At 44.7% G+C, this 21,818-nt stretch overlaps 1 protein-coding gene across 1 annotated transcript in view; it reads right to left on the reverse strand.

Moving 5' to 3' along the window:
* GPAT4 (glycerol-3-phosphate acyltransferase 4) overlaps window positions 1-21,389 on the reverse strand; it is a 47,506-nt gene extending 26,117 nt beyond the window's left edge. The window contains exons 1-2 of the mRNA XM_089670277.1: window positions 21,260-21,389; window positions 4,874-5,652 (exon numbers count right to left, since the gene is read on the reverse strand). Coding sequence (XP_089526403.1) covers window positions 4,874-5,038 — 165 coding nt within the window. The 5' untranslated portion in view covers window positions 5,039-5,652; window positions 21,260-21,389. The remainder of the gene's footprint in view (window positions 1-4,873; window positions 5,653-21,259) is intronic.
* Between the last annotated feature and the right edge of the window lie 429 nt (window positions 21,390-21,818).

Below are 21,818 nucleotides of genomic sequence, written 5' to 3' on the forward strand. Positions count from 1 at the left end.
AAAAAAATCCCAACAAGTGTATGTTGATTAGTTTTTTATTTATACAGAAATTGTTTATTTATACTGGTAATGGCAGCGATCAGCAACTCATAGCGGGACTGCGATATTGCGGAAGATATTTTTACACCAACCAACTGGGAACCAGTGACACCAACACATTGATCAGTGCTAAAAATATGCACTGATAACTGTACTAATATGACACTGATTGGGAAGGGGCTAACATCTAGGGCAATCAAAGGGTTAAATGTGTGCCTAGCTATGTGCTTGGTGTACCCTAGGTAGCAGCTGGTACTTACTACAGGAAGTGAAGGATCGTGTTCCCAGCTTTGCAGTGACACACTTCACCCACCTGTCAGAACGGAGCTCTGCATTGTTTACAAAGGCAGAGCTCTATTCTTTCTCCTGCCCACAGATTGGCTTCTGTTGTGAGTGTTCACAGCTGAAGCGAAACGGTGGCGTGTGAGCCCCCTGTGGCAGATGTGCTAAATCACGTATATAAACACCTGATTTTGCACAGGAGGGCTGCCCTGTAGCAGTAAAGCTGCTGTTGGTCAGTTCTTAAGTGTTTAGTGTGGAATGCATGTTCCCTGGTAAACAACATTATTTTTTATCAAGTTTTTATGGGTAAAGTTCCAAGCCAACACTAGTAACTGTAAGGCCTTATTCACACAGGGCGTTTTTGCACCAACTTTTAGGGGCGCCAGGCGTTTTATTTTTTACTGCTTCCAGAACAGTACTCCATGTTATGCTATGTGTCCATGCACACAGACTTTTAGAGGTTTTTAGTAGTAGGAGCATTTACCAGCAGGAAAAAAACCCAGGGCCAGTGCATCCAAGAGCAGCAGCATATTGGCAGAAAAATTGCTTGACGGGTGTAAATGCACCTAAAAACGCTAGATGCGTTTAGCACTTGGGTGTTAATTCATTTCAATGGCCAGAATAAATTATTATTCTGGCCAATGAAATGAATTAACGCTCAAGTGCTTGATGTTTGAAAATGGGCCTAAACGCTTGTAAAAGCAGTTTTATGCCAAAACGCTGCTGCCAAGAGGAGTGTATTTAAAATGTCCTGTGTGCATGAGGCCTAACAGTTATCATTCGAGGCATGCCTTAAATATAAAGTTATAGGAAACAGTTGAACCAGTGGGTTTAGCTCTGCTTAAAGTACTGTACAATTAAACTGTGAAGCATCCCGGATCAACTGGTTTGGCAACACATGCACTCCTGGAAGGGATATCATCAGTAATGCTTCTCATTCTAAAACGTGGAATGTCTGAAAATTGCTACAGGCCCAAAGACATAAAAAAATATTTTTGATACAACATTCTTATAGAAAACAAAATGTTCCTATTGAATTGTATTGTTATTGTACTGTCTCCATTTATATTGTAAAGTGCTGTGAAAACTGTTGACACTATTTAAATCCTGTATAATAATAATAAAGCTAAACTCTCAGTCCTCATGCACACGGGACATTTTGATAATGCTGGTAACGTTAGCTGTGTAAAGCTACGTTAAAAACGTGAATTTCAGTTTTTTGCATTAGTGTTTAGCGGCATTTAGCTGCGTTTTCCCGCATTTGCATTTTTTTGTTTTTTTTTAACCTCAAAAAAATTTTTGGGGTCAAAAAAAGTGCAAAAAAAAAAAAAAAACCACGCTGGTTTGCTGCGTTTTTCAGAGTTAGAACATTTTTACAGCTAAAAAGACTGCTCTAGAAACCCACTAGTCCTGGGGTTTTTTTCCAGCTAAAAAATGTTGATTACAGTCTATGTGTGCATGGATACATAGGATAACATGCTGGGGGATTTGCTAGCTCTAGAAAAATGTCAAAAGCCAAAAACAGCAGCTGTAAAAACATCCAGTGTGCATGAGGACTTGGTATTTGCATTGCAGCTTGGACCAATGTCAGAATGCATAGATTATACCTGAGCAAAACGCTGTGGAAGCTGCAAGTCACTGTAGTACTTAGCACTACTACAGTGATAGCAGCAATCTCCATGGTCCTGTGCTGAGTGGCACTGCCCAGCAGGTAAAGGGCAGTAGTGCCAGCAACCAACCCCAAGTGGCTACTATACAGAAGAAAAGCTGCTTGGCAGAGGATCAGACTACTACAGTGATTTGCAGCTTCCACAGCAGTCGCTCAGGTATGAGATATGCATACTTACATTGGTCCAAGCTGGAACAACCTAACTATACAATACAAATCATACCTAGAGATTGCATTTAAAGTGACAGTGTAACTGGGAAAAAAAATGAATAAAATATCTATCCTAGTGTCCAGTCACTGAATATGCTCTGTTGCGGAACAAAGCTGCCTCAGGGATCTTCAAATTACCTTCCCCAGTAAAAGGAGGAACCAAAAAGGATGAAGGGAAGCAGGAATCTCATGCACCCAGAAATTCTGAAAATAAGTGTTGTCTTTTCACGGGTGCACTTTTAATTTTAACACATCTACAGATAATTCAGTGTTCTTTATGGCGATGCTGACGACCTGCAGAAAATACTATTTACCTGGTTATTATGCTAACTCAGTGACTTCAATATTTTACGGGTCACTGATCCACAGACAAGTATTCTGATTCCTTATCTGTGTGACTAGCTTTCCAGGCTAGTCACTAAAATTGACTAAAGCCACTGGACCAGCAAATCAGCAATAATGGCAGCCTATTTGGACAAAACAAATAGCGATGAAGACTGTAAATGGCATAACAATTACAAAAGCCAAAAGCAAGCGAGGTGATTTAATCTTAAAGAAGTCAGGCTTCTCCAGAGCTAGGGAAGATTTTTTTTTCTTAAATAACAAACATGTTATACTTACCTGTCCTGTGCAAAGGTTTTGCACAGAGCAGCCCCCATCCTCTTCTCAGGTCCCCCGCTGGCGCCCTGGGCTCTTCCCCTACCCATTGCCCATATCAAGCCAGTTGTTCTGGGAACACTTGTGTGTGCTTGCTCCTGAGCCCTGCTCTGTTTGTCCATAAGACACACAGAAAGGGGCTCATCCCCGCCCCATCCTCACTGACTGTGACTGACAGCAGCTACAGCCAATGGCTCCCACTGCAGTCTCTGAGCCAATGTGGAGGCAGAGATGGGAAAAAATGCCTCCCATAGACTCTGATGCCAAAACTCCTGTCGATAGCAATTCTATGTGAACACCTATCTATGCATGCCACTCTATTACTTGCGAATCTGGAACGCACCGCTACATACTCACATAGGACCCTTTTCATAATGGCACTCAAAACACAATGCGTGTGGGTCGCATTTGTGTGAACCACCTCAATAAGAACATATAATATCTAGTCTGTCATGCGAATCTGTGAGTTTTAAAATGAATCCAGAATTGCGTAAGTGTGAACCACGACAGCTCCATTCACACCTGGGCATTTTTGGATCGCTGCGATTGCAAAAAGCAAGTTTGGGTGTCATTTTCAATGGCACCTAAAATGTAGTGCAGTTTTGCCCATGATTGTCGAGCGGCAAATTGCATTGCTTGAAGTCTTGAATGCTGACAACCCAAGCTAACGTGAAAAAAAATACTGGCTCCTAACTTTATCTGGCTCCTAAATCCAAAACAAATTTGTGAAGCCCTGCTTTAATAAATATATCTCCATATGCCCATTTTCACTGTGAAAAAGAAATAAGAGCATATTAATACACACAATATACATTTATGGCTTTTTTACACAATGAATTTAATAATTTAATTTAAATTTAACAGTTTAATAACCTGTCTGCTGCTGCCTATATGCTCTGTCCCCAAGTCCTCATGCACACTGGACGGTTTTACAGTTGCCATTTGGCTTTTGACATTTTTTTTCTACAGCTAGTAAACCCCCCAGCTGAAAAACGCGGTAAAACGCAGCAAACCAGCGTTTTTGGACTTTATCTGACCAAAACGAAATTTTTTTTGCTGGTAAAAAACCCGCTAAAAACCACAAAACGAGGGAAACGCCGCTAAATGCTAATGCAAAAACACTAAACTTACATTTTTAACGTGACTTTACACAGCTAATGTTACCAGTGTTATCAAAACATCCAGTGTGCATGAGGACTAAGGCAAAGATAGACAACCCTCAAAAAGCGGTGAGTGATGTTCCCTAGGTGCAGGAAAATATGGTAACTCATCTAGCTAGTGCATGACTAGGTGTACGTGGAAATTAATGCTAAGCAGATTGTTTTCATCGCAGCACTGGAAGCTGTTACACAGATCAGCTGTAGATAGCTTGAGGCTCTTTGTTTTAATGAAGCTTCACGTTAGCTGCAAACTGGAAAAAAAAAAGCTTCACAGCTGAGACACTACAGACTGCGCTCCCTCCTTCAAGTGTTACTAAACCCACAACAGTAAAATCAGTCTGTATATGCAGTAAAGCATGCCTGTTATAGTCACTGTGGAACCTAAGGAGTTAATCTTCTGCATTATGTAAAAAGGCGGTTTGATCCCATCTTCTCTGATCCTCCCCTTCTACTGTCCTCAATCCATCTGCTGATAGCACAGGGCCTTGGGGGCAAGCAGCACATGCTCAGTTTGGTGTGTATTGCTAAAGGGGTTTTTTTTTTCTTCTTGGGAGAGTGCATGCGATCAACACAGGGCCAATCAGCGCTGCCCAAACAAAAGGTCAGGGGATATGAAGCCTGATAGGACAATCAGGGGCAAATAACTTCTACAAGCTTTAACCAGTGCTCTACTAGACAATGATAGAAGTCACAAGACTGCTCTAACTGCTGATGGGAAAAGGCATTTAGTAGTCTATATTTACTAAAATAATTGCATTTCTATGTTCGGTGTACTGTGGGGACCAGATATAGTCAATGCAGGGTCCTGGATTTAGTCACAATTTAACATAAAAAAAATCAACACAAGGTGACTTACCGTGAAAATTCGGAGCAAGGTTTTCATGTACAACCGGCGGATGCCAAATGAAACCCCAAAGATAGCAGGTACGATAATGAAAACCAGGAGAAGGGTGAACCAGAGTGTAACAGACAGGCCCAGGAGATTACATAGCACGCTGTCAAAAGGCAACAGGGAGCTCATGGTGTGGGAGAAGAAAAAACTGGATGTAACCAACAGGGTTTGCCAAGGGAGTAGACAAAAATATAAATAAGGTCAAAGAACAGGACTTTGTTGGTCAATGGCTTTGTAACATCTTCAGAAAAGAAAGCAAATGTAGAGGGGCTATAACATAGCCATACGGCAATATCCACGAACAACTAATATTTTGACTTTAGCAGACAAGAGGGGTTCAGATTCTGTTGGTGTGACAGCAGGATAATCAAATGGTCTGAACTTTAACGTCTTCTGATGGCAGTGACCTTTCCACATATGTATGAATGGCAGATGTCTATAGCCTCTTGGCCCAACCTAGCACAGACTTTTGGTGTGCGTGTTTGTAATGCCGGTGTTCAAGTCTTTCCTTTCTTGAAATCATTGAGAAAGTTTGCTCTCATCTGTAATGCCCACTGAACATGTCCAATCCAGTCCTTAACCGTGGTGCCCACATTCAAAGTCCATTCTCCAGTCCAGTATTATACGAGCCCGTCCTGGTACAGGCATGACTTGTTGGTCAGAGTTTGGGGGCGTGGGACTCCTCTCACCGGGCATCTGCTCACCACCTCATCCTCCTCCTCCTTCTGGGCAGAAGTGCCAGCCTGTATGAGACAAACACAGACAGCCGGCTAAGGGAGAGCAGCCAAGACTCAGGGTCAAAAGGAGAAAAAAGGGAGGAATTACAAAGAGGTAGAGGGCATGGACAAGTGGAAAAGTATGAGAGAGTGCAATAGAAATCTGTACTGGAAAACATGAGCAAGCATATAACATGATGCCACTGCATGTTTTGATGACAGCAGGTGAAAGTCACGCTGCTCCATGTCATCGAGTTCTTCTTACTTGTTTGTGTTGTAACACACATGTGAACACAAATAATACAGTGACTGGAAAATCAGGACAGAGATCTCCAAGGCACCCATTAATCATATCACTGCTAAAAGCAAGGGCACAGGTAAAGACACTGATATAAAAACTACTAGAAAATATATACAACAAGCAGCAATTTCCTTGGAGAAAAAAAAAACAGAAGAAATATTCTTTGGTTAATCAGTAAAGTGTAGAATGTCTACAATAGACATACAAGTTTATTTCTTTTAATAGTAAACAGTCCACAATACCAGTCTGCCTTTTATACTAAAAATATTTGTACATCTCCCATAAACGTTATGACTATCTCAAGGGACAGAGAAAAAGTGAAGTACCATGGCACCATGATTTTTACAGAACGACATCACTTCACCAGAAATGGTGGATCAAAGGCAGGCCTGAGGGAGGTAATGGCCTATTTAAACCTGTGATTCAGCAAGTAAGTCCACCTTGGGAAAGGGGCCTGGGCACCCCCAAAAGTCAGTCTCTGACATGTTAAGCTGCCCGACTTTTGGTCAATATCTATACTCTCTGGTATGCCAACTCATATATTATCAATTTAGATAGATCATACTGATGTGCTATACTGTTTTAATTACGGTATACCTTGTACTTATATATGTCCAATATCTGTTGTTCTAAAGGCTCAAGGTTTTACCTTCATGTATTCCATGCATGAAGGTAAAAAAAACTTCTGTGTGTAGAGCCCCCTCAACAATCCCTCTCTCAACAGGGACTCTTCCTCCTCATTGGCTGAGACAGAAACGGGAGCCCATTGTCAATCACAGCCAGTGAACGAATGAGGAGAGAGCAGGGGGACAAGGCCAAGCTGCAGCTCTATGTGTCTTATGGACGCACAGAGCATTGACTCGGGGACGAGCATGTAGCGCTACCCCCAGGGCAATCAACTTTCCCTGGGGTGCACTGCTTGAAGGAGAGAAACCAGGAGCGCTATCGGGAACCAGAAAAGCAGAGGATCAGGGCAAAAACCACTGCACAATGTAAGAATAACATCTTTGTTATTGTTTTTTTTTTTTAAACATCGTTTTAGTGTCACTTTAATCTTGTACTACAGCTTTAGTGTAAGTTCCCCTTTTTTGCACCAGAGAAATTGTAGGCATGCTTCCTTTAATATTCGTATCTATACTAGAAGAGGAAAAGGTTTTAACACTTACCCTTTTCCTCACTCCCCTGGCCCTCTTCTCTTTTGACGTTCCACAATGTGGGCCCTCTTGTCCTTATGTACAATGCAAGGTAATAGGCCCTGTGCACTGTACTTGATGCAACAGCCAGAGGGTGGAAGCTATTTGCCGCCCCCCCCAGAGCGGACATTAAGGTAAATGAAGTGGACGGGGCAACCCTGCACTGAAGATTTCTACAGGATCTGGCTGCCTCTATACCATGGGACAGCCTTCATTACAGGTAACGGAGCTCACTAAAGCTATAGATTTCTCTGCTGCCTCCATGCCCACTGAAGTGAGAGAGAGGAGAGCTACTGCTCTCGAGCACAGCACTGGACTGAGATCAGGTTCACGTAAGTATAAAGGAACACAGGTTTTTTAGCTCACTGCAGAGAATGCATTAAGGTAAGACCTTCTGCCTTTAAAGCCACTTTAATTTGGTTGAGTGTGGAGGAGCATATTATGCCTGCAGTTCAGCTATAAAGTGGACATGCAAAAACTGATTCAAATAGAGGGCCTATTTTAACCACACAGCATGCATCCCCCCAACCAGTGAATGATGAACAGAGAGAGTATCCAACATCTCATCCAGCCACAGGCTTACACTGTTCTTTGATGCAGAAATCCTCCCTTCCGATTAGTGGTAGCCAATGTCTGGCTGTGAACTGCTGACTGGCTTAACAGACAGAATCATACTAGGATGGGCAGTATAAGCAGGGACAATGCTGCAACTTCTGCTTTAACCAGTCCTTGACCTAATCTCCAAATAACGTACAATGACCTAAAACTAGAGATCTGACTAAAGGATGCTAAAGGACAGGAGAAAATCAGACCGTAGTGTCATAATGTAGTCATCGTTTTACAGTTTCTGCTCCATCTCCTCCCCCACACTGTGGAAGATAAGCTTGGACACCAGATGTCCAGAGCTTTCAGATTTGACCATTGACTGTAAAGTCAGATCTGTCAATAAGCCTGCTGCACTACAATGACTTGTCTATAGCCATCTTTGCACTGTAACATCCTGCTGTACTTACAGACACACAGCTGACATGCGTTAGTAAAATGCTTTATTGCCTGGTTGTCAGGCTAAAGTAATATGACAAACTGGCCCAGAACAAGCATGCAACAAATCAGAACTCCTGCATGTTTTATTCCATACATACATTACATATTTTGTAGATTTCAAAATGATGAGATTCACTTGGGACTTCTCAAAAGGTATAAGAAAATGTTATTTTAAAATTTAATTAACATACTTTAAAAGCAATTCTAAAGGTTCATTTTATTTCTTTTTTTGTAAAATAACAAACATGCTATACTTACCTACTGTGTGCAGTGGTATTGCACAGAGAAACCTGGATCCTTCTCTTCTTCAGTCCCCTGCAGGCTCTCCTGGCCCCTCCCTTCTGTCAGGTGCCCCCACAGCAAACAGCTCACTATGGAGGCCCCGGCCGCTCTGTGTGTCCATTTACACGATGCTGCAGCTTGTCCCCCACCCTGTCTTTCTCCTCATTGGCTGACTGTGATTGACAGCAGAGGGCGCCAATGGCACTTGCGGTCTCAGCCAATGAGCAGGCAGAGACCCGGGACAGCCGAGGCTGTCATTAACATTGCTGGATCACAATGGGTTTCAGGTAAGTATTGAGGGGGCTGGGGGAGCTGCTGCATGCAGGTATTTTACCTTCATGCATAGAATGCATGAAGGTAAAAAAACCTCAAGACTTTAGAACCACTTTAAAAGCTGAGCTCAGCACTGCTGCAATGACGGAGAGAGAGCGCACTGCGCATGTGCACATTATGCAGGAACACCCACTCCAATGATGAGGGCTTGAGATCAGCGTATAGCATGTTTTCACTACTAGCCAGGACAGGGGAATAGCAACAATGGGAGTTTTTCAGCCAGGCTTCAGGGATTCTGCAACTGGCCTCCAAGTATGAAAATTACATTAACCTCCCTGGCGGTCTGATTATGTCCATATTTCTGTGCTCAAAGCGGTACATTTTTTTGCATGGCAATATGTATTCTTTTTTTATTGTAGGCCTGTAATTTTTAGGAATAACTCATTGAAATCTGTACGAACAAGAGTCTAGTAAACATCCCGGGTAGGATAAAACTTGAAACACAAAATCATAATTTAATAATCATAAAAAATAATATAATAAATTTAATTCAATAATATAATCAACCCAAAAACACTGAAATTTTAAATATAGCGCCAAGTTCGCACATCACTGAGCAAAGTCGCAGAATCGTTTTCAGTGTCTGATGCCGAATTTCCCCACAAATCATTATCACTCAATTCTGCAAGTAGTTCTAATTTACTATCGCTGTTCTCTAGCTGGTCTAAAACCGCTTTTGACCTAATGGGACGCTTTTTGGACGCTATGGACATTTCTCAGTTTCCAGGCAGAAAGAACAGTAAAAATGCAGGCAGGGCACAGGACAAAGCACTAGGGACAAAATGTATGTGAAATGCTTTGATACAGTAATGTTTTACAATGTGATTTTAGTGTATTAGTGAATGTCACTTTTTGTCATTTTCAAATTTCCTGACGTTCCGTCCCCGTACGTCCCGATGCTTGCAGGGAACGAAACCCAGATGACAGATGCCGGCATCCGTCGGATTACATTACAGGGGACACTGCAGGAGGGACATCGCGGGAGCGCAGGACAAGGTAAGTGATCGAGGGATCACGGAGCAGCGCCGCATGGTAAGCTCGAGTGTAGCTCAGGGATACCGCTTGTGGTACTGAAACTTTACCCCGAGCTACACTCGGGAATACCGCCAGGGAGGCTATGCAACATTTTTCAAAGCTGCAGTATTTAAACCTACTTAGGCCCAGTGACTGCATAATCAATTTTATTCAAAAGGTAAACTTAGACTTCAAGCCTACAAAATTTTAGAAGTTTCTTTATTTGCAAAATCACAAATATTCCTTAAAGTGCAAAATGTATTGAAACTTATTGCCTGAATACAAGCACATACTTCTTTAAACTGAATACAACAGAAAACCAAATCAGTGGCAGAATAGACTTGGAGGAATGTGCAGCTTTTTGTCATTTGAACAGACAGTCAATCACTCACTTGTAATAAGGACAGCAGCAACCTCCCCCCCCCCTTCCCAGGCCCCTGCACCATATTCTAAATACTTCCCACGAATGCATTTTCTCCTTCAGTAAGGACCCAGAATAGGAGTAGTTAACAGTGTTAGGAGTAAGGTTACACTGGTTAATCCCCAATGTGGAGGATTCATCTTAAGGACTGGGTTAAGGCTCACGTTTCAGGCCCATGCAGACTGCGGCACTGGATTACGCATTACTGTGTTCAATTGAGGGCATCAATAAGATCTGGAAAGTGATTGGAAACTGGGGTCAGAAATTAGGATTACACCTAACACCCTGGCATGTGGGGCCGGAATGATGGTTGTGCCATTGATCTTGACAGAGAGGCCAGGGGAAGGGGTGTGGGTGTGAGTTAGGAGCTCGATTTTTGGATAGATTGAGCTTGCGGAAGTTGTGTGACATCCACACTTATGTCTGTTAGTAAATTAGTGAGGCGTGTGATGGGCTGAGCTGAACGGTAGATGACATATTTGGTTGTCATCAGTAAAGAAATGGTATTGAAAGCCACGGGAGCTGACCCACAGAGGAGGTTTAGAAATTATTTATGAAATTACTGTAATTTCATTATACACTGTGGGCTTCTCACAACATGCATGAGAAGCTGCAGCAAATCAGATAGAGCCTGCCTAATTTCCTGGCAGGAAAACATCCAGTGTCATCTAGCTCTTTCCTCCTCAACCTTACTGTCCCTAGCCCACCCCTTTCATTCATTGAATATCAGTTCTTTAAACCACAGATGCTCAGCTTTACAAGTGGGCAGTCCACATGAAAATGCAACCTGCCTAGGAACACCCACTCATCCAGACTGACATCTACCCCCATAAAGGCATTTTGGTATTTGCATAACTTCTCTCAAGAGCTAGCCCACTGCTTGCATTGGGGTTGAGGGCTCGAGAGGAGCACAGAGGCAGAGTGCCATGATGTTTTCAGAAAGCTATGTACAGCACTGTGCTGGCCTCCTGCAGCCAGCCATGATCTGCCTGCACTCCAGAGAGAAGCACAGAGACCTAGCGATGGCATTACAAGTTGATGAGGTAGTAAGGAAGGAACCAAGAAAGGAAAAATAAAAGCAGATCAAAATTCAGCTTTATATTGGCCAGATTCCTCAATCCATACAAGCAACATTTCATTCTGACAGCAGGACCTGGTGCTATTGAAATACATCGACTGGCTGCAGCCGCTGCTCGACAAAAGTTTTTCAACTTTATCTTGTTCCAACAATCAACTTGGATATGGGCAACCACCCACTGAACTAAATTCAGCTATTCCCTGCTGAACCAGCCAAAGTTCAATCTGGTTATGGCCAGCATGGGCCACTCAATTTCTACATGATCTGGCAGATTTTAGACCAAACAGCTGTTTATGGGCATGGTAGAATCCGCATAGTCAGCTTTTACTAATCTCTATCCTGGGTTTTCCTGGGGAATCACTGGCAACCCGAGACAAGGTCAGTGTTAAAGTAATAATATACCCCAAATACAAAAATGTATTTTATTTCAGTTTATCAATGCTTAAATCGGAATTAAAGTTACATTTCTAAAAAAAACTGCCAAAAGTCAGAGCCTTTACTGCAGAAGAAAAATGCACAGTACACTAACCTGCCCTAATCCTCTGCAGAATGGCTGGCACCCAGAAGAAGTCACGAAGCAGATGCAAATATTGGTGAGGAACCTCATGGGTGTCACACCATTGGAACTAAGTATGTACAGTGGGGCAAAAAAGTATTTAGTCAGCCACCAATTGTGCAAGTTCTCCCACTTAAAAAGATGAGAGAGGCCTGTAATTGGCATCATAGGTAGACCTCAACTATGAGAGACAAAATGAGAAAAAAAATCCAGACAATCACATTGGCTGATTTGGAAAGAATTTATTTACAAATTATGGTGGAAAATAAGTATTTGGTCACCTACAACCAAGCAAGATTTCTGGCTCTCACAGACCTTTACCTTCTTTAAGAGGCTCCTCTGTCCTGCACTCATTACCTGTATCAATGGCACCTGTTTGAACTTGTTATCAGTATAAAAGACACCTGTCCACAACCTCAAACAGTCACACTCCAAACTCCACTATGGTGAAGATCAAGGAGCTGTCGAAGGACACCAGAAACAAAATTGTTGGCTGGGAAGACTAAATCTGCAATAGGCAAGCAGCTTGGTGTGAAAAAATCAACTGTGGGAGCAATAATTAGAAAATGGAAGACATACAAGACCTCTGATAATCTCCCTCAATCTGGGGCTTCACGCAAGATCTCACCCCGTGGGGTCAAAATGATCACAAGAACAGTGAGCAAAAATCCCAGCACACGGGGACCTAGTGAATGACCTGCAGAGAGCTGGGACAAACGTAACAAAGGCTACCATCAGTAACACACTACGCCGCCAGGGACTCAGATCCTGCAGTGCCAGACGTGTCCCCCTGCTTAAGCCAGTACATGTCCGGGCCCATCTGAAGTTTGCTAGAGAGCATTTGAATGATCCAGGAGAGGATTGGGAGAATGTTATATGGTCAGATGAAACCAAAATAGAACTCGTTGTGTTTGGAGGAGAGAGAATGCCAAGTTGCATCCAAAGAACACCATACCTACTGTGAAGCATGGGGGTGGCAACATCATGCTTTGGGGCTGTTTCTCCGCAAAGGGACCAGGACGACTGATCCACATACAGGACAGAATGAATGGGGCCATGTATCGTGAGATTTTGAGTGCAAACCTCCTTCCATCAGCAAGGACATTGAAGATGAAACGTGGCTGGGTCTTCCAACATGACAGTGATCCCAAACATACCGCCCGGGCAACAAAGGAGTGGCTTCGTAAGAAGCATTTCAAGGTCCTGGAGTGGCCTTGCCATACCCCATAGAAAACCTTTGGAGGGAGTTGAAAGTCCGTGTTGCCCAGCGACAGCCCCAAAACATCACTGCTCTAGAGGAGATCTGCATGGAGGAATGGGCCAACATACCAGCAACAGTGTGTGCCAACCTTGTGAAGACTTACAGGAAACATTTGACCTCTGTCATTGCCAACAAAGGGTAAATAACAAAGTATTGAGATGAACTTTTGATATTGACCAAATACTTATTTTCCACCATAATTTGCAAATAAATTCTTTCCAAATCAGCCAATGTGATTGTCTGGATTGTTTTTCTCATTTTGATCTCTCATAGTTGAGGTCTACCTATGATGCCAATTACAGGCCTTTCTCATCTTTTTAAGTGGGAGAACTTGCACAATTGGTGGCTGACTAAATACTTTTTTGCCCCACTGTATACCTTTAGTTCTGCTTTAAGGTGCACACTGCTGCCTAAAAACATAGTGCTATCAGAGAAGTGAAAAAAATAAAAATAAAATGCCTGTATACCTAAATGCAGCTCTGTTTTCAATACACCTGTACACAGGTGTGTAAACGTGCTGCATATAAACGAGCAAGAAAAAAAAAATACAGAAATCTGGAGTTGCTGGTCAGTATTTTACGTGTGTAAAATGTAAACTTGAAGGTTAAAATTCTATTCCGAGAGCTAGAATTTATGTTGTGTATGCACAAAATTAACCACCTGAGCTCCGGAGGATTTGATAAACAGCGACTTTCTAATGGAACTGTGATACGGCAATCTAATAACTGATACTGAAGGGAACTGACATCACCAGTGACATTAATACAGCAATATTGTACACTGTACTAATGACACTATCTGGGAAGGGGTAATATCTAGGGTGATCAAGGGGTTAAACGTGTGCCTAACTATGTATAATGTGTGCTGCTTTTAATAATAGATTTCTAAGTTCTCATCCCTGCTTTGCTGGAATGAGAAACAGAAAGATCATTCACTCTGTACAGAGCTCTGCGCTGTGATTGTACACAGCCAATCAGCAGGTCCTGGCCGTGAATCATTGGCCAGGACTTGTTGAAAGGCTCCCACTGTGTACAATCACAACGGGTGCTGGCCGGGGGCGTGCATATGCACGCCCGAAACACTGAACTAGGCAGGTAGGACATATGAGTATGTTGCTTTGCTTACAGCAACCGCCTGTCTGCAATACCTCTCCACCTGCCCTCGCCGACTCTTCTCCACCTTCAACTCCCTGCTCTCTCCCCCCCCCTCCTCCACTCAGTACCTCACTTACCGCCCACGAGATTGCCACTCATCTCCACAACAAGATTGACGCAATCCGCAAGGACATAGTAAACTTGCAATCTACCTCCCCATCTAGCCTCCCCCCTTCCATCACCCCCTCATCTCTCCCCTCCTCTGACCTCGCAACGGCACTGCCCCCCACCACACCCAAGGCCCTGCCTACCGTAACCCCCCCATCACTGCACTCCTTCAGCCCTACTACTCTGAGGAAGTCACCAGAGTCTTCTCAGAAGCCCACCTCACTACCTGCCCCCTGGACCCTATCCCCTCTCAACTCCTCCGGTCACACCCCTCTTCCCTCATCCGCTCCCTTACCCACATCTTCAATCTCTCCCTCTCTACTGGCGTCTTCCCCTCCCCCCTAAAACATGCGCACATCACCCCCATACTCAAAAAGCCCTCCCTGGACCCCACTGACCTCAACAACCTCAGACCAATTTCCCTGCTGCCACTCACGTCCAAGCTCCTTGAGCGCTTGGTCTACGATCGCCTAAGCGCCCACCTAACTGACAACAACCTCCTTGACCCACTACAGTCCGGCTTCCGTCCCCTACACTCCACCGAAACTGCCCTCCTCAAAATCACCAACGATCTACTAACCGCCAAAGCCAAAGGCGACTACTCTGTCTTCCTTCTCCTAGACCTCTCCGCGGCCTTTGACACAGTCGACCACCCCCTCCTCCTTAATAAAACTACTCTCTCTTGGCATCAGAGACACCGCTCTCTTCTGGTTCTCGTCCTATCTATCCCAACGCTCCTTCAGCGTTTCCTACAACGGCGCCACCTCCTCTTTCCTCCCCCTCTCTGTTGGGGTCCCCCAGGGGCTCTGTCCTTGGACCCCTTCTCTTCTCCATCTACACCTCCTCCCTTGGCAAACTCATACACTCCCACGGCTTCAACTACCACCTCTACGCTGATGATACTCAAATCTACCTATCCACCCCTCACCTCACCCCCACATTCTCCGCCCGCATCACTCACCTCCTAAACGACATCTCTGACTGATGTCGCTGCATTTCCTCAAGCTCAACCTCTCCAAAACCGAGCTTCTCGTCTTTCCCTTCCCGTGCCCCCCCCCCCCCCCCCCATCCTTTCCATCACTACCAACAACACCACCATCAATCCCGCCCAGCAAGCCAAGGTCCTTGGCGTCATTCAGGACTCAAACATTTCCTTTCAACCTCATGTCAAATCACTTACAAATACATGCAGGCTCCACCTCCGGAAAATCGCCAAGATACGCTCCTTCCTTACCCCAGACACCACCAAACTACTCGTACACTCCCTGATTATCTCACGCCTTGACTACTGCAACTCCCTCCTCACCGGCCTACCCCAGGTGCAAACTCTCCCCGCTTCAGACCATCCTGAACTCAGCTGCCAGACTCATCCACCTCACCAGCCGCTCTACTCTGCCACCCCCCTCTGCCTCTCCCTCCACTGGCTCCCCATTGCCCAACGCATTAAATCAAACTGCTCACTCTGACCTATAAGACCATTCACAACACTGCCCCTAACTACCTCACCGACCTGATTCCCAGGTACCACCCTACCCGTACCCTTCGCTCTTCACAGACCTCCTATCTGCTCCCTGGTCTCCTCCTCCCACGCACGACTGCAAGACTTCTTAAGGTCCTCCCCCATCCTCTGGAACTCACTACCCCAATCCATCAGACTGTCGCCTTCCTCCTCACCTTCAGGCGCTCCCTGAAACCCACCTCTTCAGGAAGCCTACCCCACCCTCACCTACAGCCGCTGCCCTTCCCTCCTCCTACCACTCCATCCTGTACCTCTACCCCCTCCCTCCTAGATTGTAAGCCTCGAAAGAGTAGGGCCCTCTTACCCCTTGTGTGCTGTTTGATGTTACTGTACTGTTTCATGTATTGTCCCCCCCTCTATTGTACAGCGCTGAGCAAACCCTTTGGCGCTATATAAACTCGATAAATAAATAAATACATTGCAGGCAAGCGGGAAGTGGTTAAAGCAAAAGATTGGGGCCAGGAATACTGATGCTCAAGTATCGGTATCAAGTGAAAGTACCCTAAAATGTGGTGGCTTCATCATTTTTTTTTTAAAGCTTTTTTTTCCCCATTTTATTTTCACCTAACATCCTGGCCAGTAAGTTTTGTTTTTCAGTTTCCTTTACAGACAAAGCAGTCCAGTAAAGGTGGCAGTTAGAGGGTTGAGATAAACCATTTAACACTGACATTCTGTAATTATGTAAAGCCTTTATCCCAATAAGAAAAAAAAAAAAGCATTGCTGTAACTGCTTAAAGCAGAACGGAAGATTTTTAAAAACAGACTACAAGCAGGTTGGGTATTATCACAGGAGACATGCAATATAATACGCCTACCTGTCTGCTTGCAGTCTTGTGTGGGGCATGTAACTTAGCTGTTCATACACAGCACAGCTTACATCACTGACACTCCCTGCGTGTGCTGCGATGACTGGACACCTGTGCATGCACAGACCATAGATGATGGAGACTGTGCTTGTGATTTAATTTTGATCCATATAAGTGCTGCTAGATCTTCCAGAGATCACACTGAATGGAGCACTACATTTTATTAACCATTTATTGGACAGTCTTTGGTTACTTTTCGTCATATGTCAGCAATGTGGATATGTTTTAATCACTTCTTTGTGCAACACTGAACATTCTGTGTATGTGTTCTACACATTATCTGTCACTTATCAAATTATTTAGATATGCACGGTGGATTTGTGACCCACTTTCTCCTCTTTTTGATTCTAAACCCTTAACCAGAATCCGTAGCACTTTACTCCCCCCCCCCCCCCCATGTATCCTCCACTGGAGTAATATATACATCCACCCCCTTGACATGCAGTTATCACTATCGTTATGTATTTTGCTCGGATGTCTCTATGCAATTGATGGACACTGCTTACACTTCCCTGCTTGTGTCACCCTCTTGACACTTTGGGGTCAATCCACTAAAGGTTACCGCAGGGCTTAAAATTTCAAGTCCTGAGCCACTAGCCAGGCCTTAGAGTTACTCGCCACCAACAAACACACACAAACAGACACCTGTACACACACACACACACACACACACACACACACACACACACACACATGTACACACACACAGAGACACATGAACACACACACGCACAGAGACACATGTACACACACACAGGCACATACACAGAAATACACACGCACAGAGACACATGTACACACACACAGGCACATACACAGAAATACACACGCACAGACACATGTACGTACATACACACACACACATGTACAATTGTACATGCATACACAGTCACACACACCACCCCCCCTCCCCATAAAAAGTTGCAGTACTTCATTGTTCACTCACAGAGCTGGGTACTGCACTCTAGGGGGAGGCAGAGAGCACAGCACACTTTCCTTTGCTTTCACTGCGCTCAGCTATTGAGCAGTCTGACGGCTCCCAGTGCGAATGACAGAACCGGCCTGAGCTCCGAGCCTGCTCAGCAAGACGGCCCTGGGGGACACACTTGCCCCCACTATAATTTCCACTCGCCATTGGCGAGCAGGCGAGTGGAAATTTCTAGCCTTGGGTTACCGAATGCGATAACATGGTCACGTGACTAATTTGCATAAATTATTGCATGAGCCAATAAAAGAGTCAATTCATCAAAGTAAAATATCGAATGTGAGGTAAATAACACACATTTGTTAAAATAGTGAGATAAATACCGCAAAAAAAAAATAATGAGATAAATCATTAAAGTCAATTCATTAAAAAACATGCATTCGTTATTTATCACCTGGTGTATGCTGGCAGTATTTTAGAAATGTACAAAGTAACAATTAGAGGAACTCTGCACTGGCTAGAAAGGGAAAAGTATACAATGTGTCAGTGTAAAAATGTTCTCCTCTGAGCTCAGGATCAGAGAGAGATCATTTAGTGAATGAAAGCACACGACAATGTTTTCATAGTTTCACAGTATTGCTGTGTGCCTTCTGGCGCAATGTTAGCCTGCAAAAAAAAAATAAAAAAGTGAAAAAACAATACCAAAAATAATGCAAATCTTAAGTGCTAAATATCGCAAAACATAATATTTAACGCATTCAGAAAATAACACTTTTTTTTAGTAAATTTACTACTTTTTAAATAAATACCGCACAAGTTATTTTAACTCAAAAATTCATGCTGTATTTATTTCTTAGTGAATTTTCCCCTTCATTCCATGCAACTTCAAAACCCCAATAAAAACCTTGTGAATCAAATATGGTCAAAGCTTCTTTGGGCATACTTCTCTTTAAGGTCACAGGAGTGCACTTACTTTTGCTCTTCTGTAACACAGCAAGCGATTGCCCGCTATTAGCTGACATAGCAGTGCTGCTCCAGGGTCAGAAAGGATCCCGACCATATTGTCAGGACCCACCAAGATGCCTGAAAGACAGGTGGTTCCACCTCTCAGCATGTGGATGAGGGTTGAAGCCCAGCACTCAGGATAGAGTGGTGACTGACAGTCACTGCTCTCTGCTCAGGGAAAATTGAGAACTGAGAGATCAGTGGTCATGTGATTCCTCAGTTCTCAATCTTAGAGGCAATGAGGGACAGCTGCAGCACTGAGCATGTGGGTTTATTAAGTTTTTTTTTTAATATGGGGCAACACAGCGGCTAAGCACTTAGTACTTCCGCCTGGCAGCACTAGGGTTGTCGCTTAGAAAATCAACGACATCACCTGCATGGAGTTTGGATATTCTCCCTGTGCCTGCGTGGGTTTCCTCCGGGTACTCCAGTTTCCACCCACACTCCAAAGACATGCTGATCGGTTAATTGGATCCTGTCTAAATCGACCCTAGTATGTGTATGTATGAATGTGAGGTAGGGACCTTAGATTGTACACCCCTTGAGGGTTAGGGACTGATGTGAATGTACAATATATATGTAAAGTGCTGTATGATTTGTCAGCACTATATGAGGATCAGAAATAAATACAAGGGGTCTTCACAAAATTTTCACACTTATTCTTACTAAAGTGAATAGAGTTTTAAAAAGTGCAGAAACTTTTTAAAGACCCTCATAATACCCCAAACATCTCCATTGTTAGTCAAATCCATCTAAATCTGTTAGTCTAACACTACCCTTTCTCCAGACTGCCAATGCTGCTGTCCAAGGGTGTCTCCATGGCTCCTCCAACCAGAGTGGGGAACATCCTATACCATGAAGTGTGTTACTGGCCGCATCACCAGGTGGGAAAAACATAAGTGGGGGGGTGGGGCTAAAGTTCCTTTATAAGGCACCTATACACCATTTCTACAGTCTGACAGATTTAAGTGGTCTGTGATCTCCATATAGTCACCCTCTAATAATCTATATTCCAAGGGATCACTGAGCACCCCTGAGAACAGGCTGGTGCTGGGTGTCATCAGGGGGCACATAACACACCAACCCTCCCTGAGAGGGCTTGTGTCTATGGACTCTTCCCTCATATTGCACCCCCCTCCATTACTTCTCTCCCACATTCTTTTTGCCCCCCCCATTACCCCTCCCCCACATGCTTATTGCGACCCCCAAATATTCCTCCCCACATGCTTATTACACCCCCCCATTACTCCTCTCCTACATTTGCATTGCCCCCCCATTACTCTCCCACAGTCCTATTGCCCCCCCACTACTCCTCTCCCACAATCCTACTGCCCTCCCTTCATTCCTCCCCCACATTCTTATTGTACCCCCCTCATTACACCTCCCCCACATTCGTATCGCCCCCCCCCACATTCTTATTGTACCCCCCTCATTACACCTCCCCCACATTCATACTGCCCCCCCTTCATTCCTCCCCCACATTCGTATTGCCTCCCCACATTCGTATTGCCCCCCCTCATTATGCCTCCCCCACATTCTTATTGCCCCCCCACACACACATTCACATTGCCCGCATTACTCCTGCCTCACATTGACATTGCCCCCCATTACTTCTCACCTACATTCATATTGCCCCCCCCCCTCACATTCTTATTGTACCCCCCTCATTACACCTCCCCCACATTCATACTGCCCCCCCTTCATTCCTCCCCCACATTCGTATTGCCCCCCCTCATTATGCCTCCCCACATTCGTATTGCCCCCCCTCATTATGCCTCCCCCACATTCTTATTGCCCCCCCACACACACATTCACATTGCCCGCATTACTCCTGCCTCACATTGACATTGCCCCCCATTACTTCTCACCTACATTCATATTGCCCCCCCCCCCTCACATTCTTATTGTGCCCCCCTCATTACACCTCCCCCACATTCATACTGCCCCCCCTTTATTCCTCCCCCACATTCGTATTGCCCCCCCCTCATTATGCCTCCCCCACATTCTTATTGCCCCCCCACACACACATTCACATTGCCCGCTTTACTCCTGCCTCACATTGACATTGCCCCCCATTACTTCTCCCCTACATTCATATTGCCCCCCATTACTCCCCCACATTTTATTGCCCCCCTTATTACACCTCCTCCATTCTTATCACCCCTCCCCCAATTAGACATTCCTCACCCCCCTCAATTACTCCTCCCCCACTTTGTTATTTCTGCCCCCATTATACATTCCTCACCCCCCTCAATTACTCCTCCCCCCATTGTTATCGTTCCCCCCTCATTACTCCTCCAACACATTGTTCTTGTCCCCTTCATTACCCCTCCCCCACACGGTTCTGTTCCCCGGCCAGCACCCCGGAGTGACAGATGGGGGAGGCGCACAGACAGCACAGTCCAGCCGGTCAGCTGAGCACTTCGTGACGTCACCGCCAACCGGGACACACACACACATATATATGGGGAGACCCGTGAGCCGGGCTATGTCACCCCCGCCTCCACTCACACACCGTCACATGGCACCCCATGGAAGGACATGCACACAGCTCACCTCACAACCACTACTCACCCCTTCGTCTCCGTTCTCTACCCGCCTCCCGACCTCGCACACTCCCGCCTCCCCTGCTCGACGTCACCGCGCAATGTGCTCTGAGCGCGCACGGCCGTACAGTCAGCAAACCGAACGAACGGAGCATGTGCACAACAGTTACCATGCAGCGCCATCTAGTGACTGGTATTGAAGCTGCATCGTCAAAGCAGATCTCCCAATAAAGCAAGTTGTTTTAACCTGGCTCCTCCCCCTCCCTCTTCTACAATTAGATTTGTATTTGGTCGCAAGGGTGTCCAACGGGTCACATGCAGCCCTAGATGGCCATGAATGCGGCCCAACACAAAATTGTAAACATACTTAAAAATGTTGCTTTTTTAAAAAAAAAATTTTCGTAAAAATGCATTTACACTTAACGAACACGTGGCCAAAGAAAAAATTTACAGTGTCTCTTTAAAGCGGAGTTCGAGCCGGAAAAAAAAAGCAGCTACAAAAACTGTAGCTGCTGACTTTAATAATACAAACACTTACCTGTCCCTCGGTCCGGCGGTGTCCTCACCAGCGCTGTTTTCACTGGTCG

The sequence above is a fragment of the Staurois parvus genome, unplaced genomic scaffold (assembly GCF_062004578.1).
Source record: "Staurois parvus isolate SC_StPar_1 unplaced genomic scaffold, SC_StPar_1.0 ptg000088l, whole genome shotgun sequence".
NCBI classification, from domain to species: domain Eukaryota; kingdom Metazoa; phylum Chordata; class Amphibia; order Anura; family Ranidae; genus Staurois; species Staurois parvus.